Source organism: Myotis davidii, unplaced genomic scaffold (assembly GCF_000327345.1).
Source record: "Myotis davidii unplaced genomic scaffold, ASM32734v1 scaffold862, whole genome shotgun sequence".
Classification (NCBI taxonomy): Eukaryota; Metazoa; Chordata; class Mammalia; order Chiroptera; family Vespertilionidae; genus Myotis; species Myotis davidii.
This window is the reverse complement of record NW_006293230.1, coordinates 756,460-761,125: the sequence shown is the minus strand read 5'-3', so window position 1 is coordinate 761,125 and position 4,666 is coordinate 756,460. Positions and strand designations below refer to the sequence as shown.

General features: G+C 58.9%; 1 protein-coding gene across 2 annotated transcripts in view; it reads right to left on the bottom strand.

Moving 5' to 3' along the window:
• Positions 1 to 4,666, bottom strand: part of ANXA5 (annexin A5) — a 25,283-nt gene that overhangs the window by 1,340 nt on the left and 19,277 nt on the right. Inside the window, exons 7-11 of one of the 2 annotated variants that reach the window (XM_015565972.1) lie at positions 4,265 to 4,344; positions 3,829 to 3,885; positions 2,376 to 2,469; positions 1,472 to 1,567; positions 907 to 1,373 (exon numbers count right to left, since the gene is read on the bottom strand). In XM_015565972.1, the coding sequence (XP_015421458.1) occupies positions 1,303 to 1,373; positions 1,472 to 1,567; positions 2,376 to 2,469; positions 3,829 to 3,885; positions 4,265 to 4,344 (398 nt within the window). In that variant the 3' untranslated portion in view covers positions 907 to 1,302. Of the gene's footprint in view, positions 1 to 906; positions 1,374 to 1,471; positions 1,568 to 2,375; positions 2,470 to 3,828; positions 3,886 to 4,264; positions 4,345 to 4,666 lie in introns of those variants that run through there. The other variant, XM_006766852.2, reaches the window with a different exon arrangement.

Below are 4,666 nucleotides of genomic sequence, written 5' to 3'. Positions count from 1 at the left end.
TCGACCGGAATCGAACCTGGGACCTTTCAGTCCGCAGGCCGACGCTCTATCCACTGAGCCAAACCGGTTTCGGCAATATATTTATTTTTAAAAAGGGACTAATTAGAAGTCCCAGGCCGCCTCGCGCCCACGACTGTTTATTCCCGAGGACAGAGAGCGACCTCCTGGGAGCTGAGCTGCAAGTATTTCCCCAGGTTGGGGCTCCTTCAGGCCCCGCTTCCTCAGCAGGGGGCGCAGCGCTGGGGGTGGGTCTGAGGCCACTGTTCCCAGCACCCTCCCTTCTGGCAGTTTCAGTAGCGTCGGTTGTTATGGCACAACCTTCATCAGTCCCAAGAAAGTCTACAAGCATCCTGGGGGTCTCCTTCCAGTCTATGCAAGCCAGTAACATGGATATCTCTTGTCCCTGATCTTTGCAAACCCTGGACCAGGGGTCCTCAAACTGCGGCCCGCCGAAAACACGTATCCGGCCCGCCGGGTGTGTTTGCCGCCGCTGCCTGTCCTGCTTAGCAGCCGACTCGTCCCGGGCCCGCAGTGCACATGTGTGCAATGTCTGAGGGACAGTGAACTGGCCCCCTGTTTAAAAAGTTTGAGGACCTCTGCCCTGGACTGTCCCCCACCATCGTAACAGAGGTGTTCGGTCTGCACCCTGCACACCTGGGTGCCCAGGGACAGGGCCCAGTTCAGAAGGAACCAGGTAAACATGTGGCAGAAAAGGGCACCTCCCCTGGACGGGCACCTGCCTCTCCATCTCCTGGGGCGGCCGCTCGGCCCCCAGGCTGCTGAGCTGCAGAACGCTTAGATGAAAATCCCTCACGATACAAAAATCACCCTCCACGGGGCGGGGTAACTTTTCCAATGCTTAGAAAAAGCCCAGCCACCAGCGACTAAACACGTCACAGTGCTCACGTGCAGCGGACGCGCCGCTCGAACCCGCGGGAAAGCTGATTTGGAAAACATGAGATACTGCAAGGAACTGCACCCACTCGGTTCCCCCCTTTTTCTGGATTATCCTGAATGTGCAGCTAAAACGAAATTCCAATCATTTATCTGAAAACGACCGTGGTCACAGCTCCCGGTTCATCTAAGACACTTTTCCGACATCGGGCGCCGCGTCTCAGCCGCCACGGAGCTGGGAGGACGGTGCTGGGAGAGCATGGCATCCCGCAGGCATCAGCCGTAACGGGGACCAGCCTCCAGATGATGCCCACTTTCCGGGGTGATCGGGGAACAGTAGGACTTTTAATGCCGCTTCAAAATGGTTTTTAGACAATTCCCTTTATGATCCCACAGGAGCTAACGAGATCAAGTATTTCCAACATCGGAGCAGGCATCCCATTGGAAATGTAGGCGTTTGCGTCCTACAAACTCTTTTCCTAAGAAATCGGTGTTGATGTTCAGACACAGCCTGAGCTGGATGAACTCCGGGAGCTCTCGATGCCACGCGTGTCACGTACGCCGTCCAGTTACCTACCCACAGCCAGGAGCAGCTGCTCCAAGTTGCCAGAAGTCTCCCGGTCAATGGTTTCCTCGATCTGGAACCCCGATATGGTCATGTACTTGTCAAACACTGGAGAAGAGAAAGATGAGCAACACCCGGGCTCACTCTCCACAGAAGGCCCTTCTCTCACCGGGCACTGCCCTTCCGGACGCAAAGCCCCTTCTCCTTCCTGACGGAGCCCGATGTGTCCGAGCCTCAAAGGGCCCCAAACACCTGCTGACAACTGTCGTGCTCCCTGATGCCCCGGCCCCTGAGCTATGGGACCGACGGGGAATCCGGAAGATTCGGAGACGCCTTCCTTTCCTTATAAAAGTCACGGAAGCGCGTTTACATCTTCCTTTTCTTTTCGCTGTGAAAACAGTCGCTACGTTTGGGGCAACAGCAGCATCCTGTGACATGAGGACGGAGCGCGGGGGAGCGAGCCAAGCGCTGAGGACAGTGGAGCAGAGAACAGAGGCCACGGCGGCCACGGCAGCCACGGCGGCCACGGTGGCACGGTTTCCCGTCACCGGCCCCTGAACTCATTCCCGCCTGGCACCGTGGGTACGAGGACTATCCAACCTAAAACTGTGGACAACTTGTTAAAACCCGGAGAAGCAACGGAGCGCCGACCTATCCAGAGAAGAGGGTTGGGGGACCACTGTCCGGAGGGAATGCCTGCAGGGCCCACAGCTCAGGGGTCAGTGACTGAGCGCGACAACCCAGAGCCTGCCTCTCCCTCGTAGAGCGAGAGGTGGACAAGGAGCTCTCGCTGTTAAAAAGCTACAACAGCCGCGAAGAGAGTGACACGAGTCCTCTGGGTCCCCAAGAAGCAAGCAGACGCGGACCCGCCCGCAGGCAGCCGAGGGCCTCCCTGCACCGCGTCTCCCGCACTCACCCCTCCGCAGGTGGGACACGCTCCGCGTCCCGAAGATGGTGATGAACTTCTCCTCGTCCGTGCCCCACTTCAGCTCTCCCGCCTGGAACAGCGTCTGCAGAGAGTTCCGCCCGGTCAGCCCCGCTCCGGCCTCTCGCTGGCATCACACCCGGTTCCTCTCTCCAAACCGGAACCGCCCGGTGCATCGTCGGACCCTTTTCCACCCTGTTTCCTATCCTGACCTCCGACCCGAGTCTGGGGCTACTTGGGGCCCCGAGGATGAACTGCCACGGAAGACGGATGGGTCAGAGCTAAACGCAGCACTGGCCCCGGGTGGGTGTGCCCAGTGTGGCTGCGACCGGTCTCTCCGGGGCCCCTGGGGGTGGGCCGAGCTCCGAGCGGCCACTCACAGGCCGGGAGGGAGTGCCTGACCCGGGCTGCGTCCTCTGCCTTTTCTGTTTTCCTGCTCTGGGTTCGCCTGGTAGAAAGTAGCTTCCTGTTTTCTCTTCACATCTGACCGTGAGCCCGAGCGAGCCACAGACCGTCCTCGCGTGGCTCGGCCCACGCGTGGCTGCGAGATGGCCATGGGCGTTTCAGCAGCTGTGGCGGCCCCGCGAGGCCTCTGACAGGCCCTCCCGTGACTGACAGCTCAGTTCCACATGGGCCTTTTCACGGGGAAGGGATGTGTGCCCTCCGGTGCCCATGTAATTAGGGGGGCACGAAAGTATATGGACATCAGCACTCAACCAGAGGCCCCCTACTGCGATGTGGATGATTTACTGGAACCCAGAGGCTCAATCCTCACAATGTCTGTGCTACCCTTTCAGTTCCGCACTTCACGCCAGCACGCCCAGGGCGCCAAGAGGAAGGCAAGTGGCTGGGGCTGCGGCTGGGAGCCACCCCGTCCCCGCAGTGGCAAACCAAGCGGGGCCAGGCGGCGGTCACGGCACATGGGCACATAGGTGTGTGGGTGCGTGGGCACATGGGTGCGTGGGCATTTCAGCCGCTGTGTTCAAGAATAGAGACTACAGTTCATTTCCAAAGCACGAGACAATGAGTTCCATCTTTACACTCAATTCTGAAATGACTTTAACGATAAAAATAAAGAGCATCAATCCTGGTCCTGTGAGCATGTGCTTTAACATGGGGAAGATCCGCCGGCCGGCGTGGCTCAGTGGTCGAGCGCCAACCTATGAACCAGGAGGCCACGGTTCGATCCCCAGTGTGGGGCTGGCAGGAGGGAGCTGATCAATGATTCTCTCTCATCACTGGTGTTTCTCTCTCTCCCTCTCCCTTTCTCTCTGAAATCAGTAGAAAATATCTATTCATTTTTAAAAAGTGAAGGAAATGTACATGGGCCTTCTGCTGTGAGAGACCAGACAGACGCCATTGCATCACGGCACGGAGAACGCCATGAGCACGGACTCTCTTCGCTCGGGTGTCATACGCAGCCGCCACACACGGGGCCACTCACCTGGGCGTCCTGTTCAACCTGCGCCTCGTCGATCCCCGCGTCGGGGTCCCTATTCGCCTGCGAGAGAACAGACACCCCGTTAGCGGCGTTTCCCCGGGAAAGGAGGCGGCGCCACCTGCTGGCTGTGCGCAGAAAGCTTTTTTCTCGGGAATAACGTACTTTCATTAAGATCCTATCAGTGTTTCCCCTTATCCCACAGCACGTCCAGCCCCCACCCGATCCTCTTGGTTTTAAATTCTATGAGTAAAAGAGGACAGTGACACCCCAGAAAGCTGCCAGTCAGCTACGAGGCGTCCGCTCAGACCCCAGCAGACGGCCAGCACACAGCCAGCACCGAGCGGGCCCCAGAAATGACTGACAGAATCGCAAGTGGCCTCGCTTCGCGGGTCAGGCCAGTCGGGCTTGGCTTTCCTCTCACACTGTCGCCCACCGGTACCTGCAGGAGGACCACCAGCATCCTCTGGTAGAACCCCGAGGTGTCCCCCACCACGTCGTCCTCCAGGCTCGAGCCATATTCTGCAACAGAACAACGTCACTTAGTCATAGCTCCGGCAGCGAGAAGAGACCCCGCCCGCTTCGCCAGCGGAGGAGACACAGGGGGAGAAGCGCCGCTCAGCCCAGCAGGCAGGACCCATGAGCCAGGGGGTCGCGGTTCGACTCCCCGTCAGGGCACAGGCCCGGGTGGCGGCTCCATCCCCAGGACCCCAGGAGCCCGCAGCCCTGGTTACTAACTTGCAGCCACCGCTGAAGGAAGGAGGTGCCGCCAAGGCATTTAAATATTTCATCGCTATTGGAACGCAGACAGCATTTAAAAGCCTGAGACGGCGATTGGGATTGG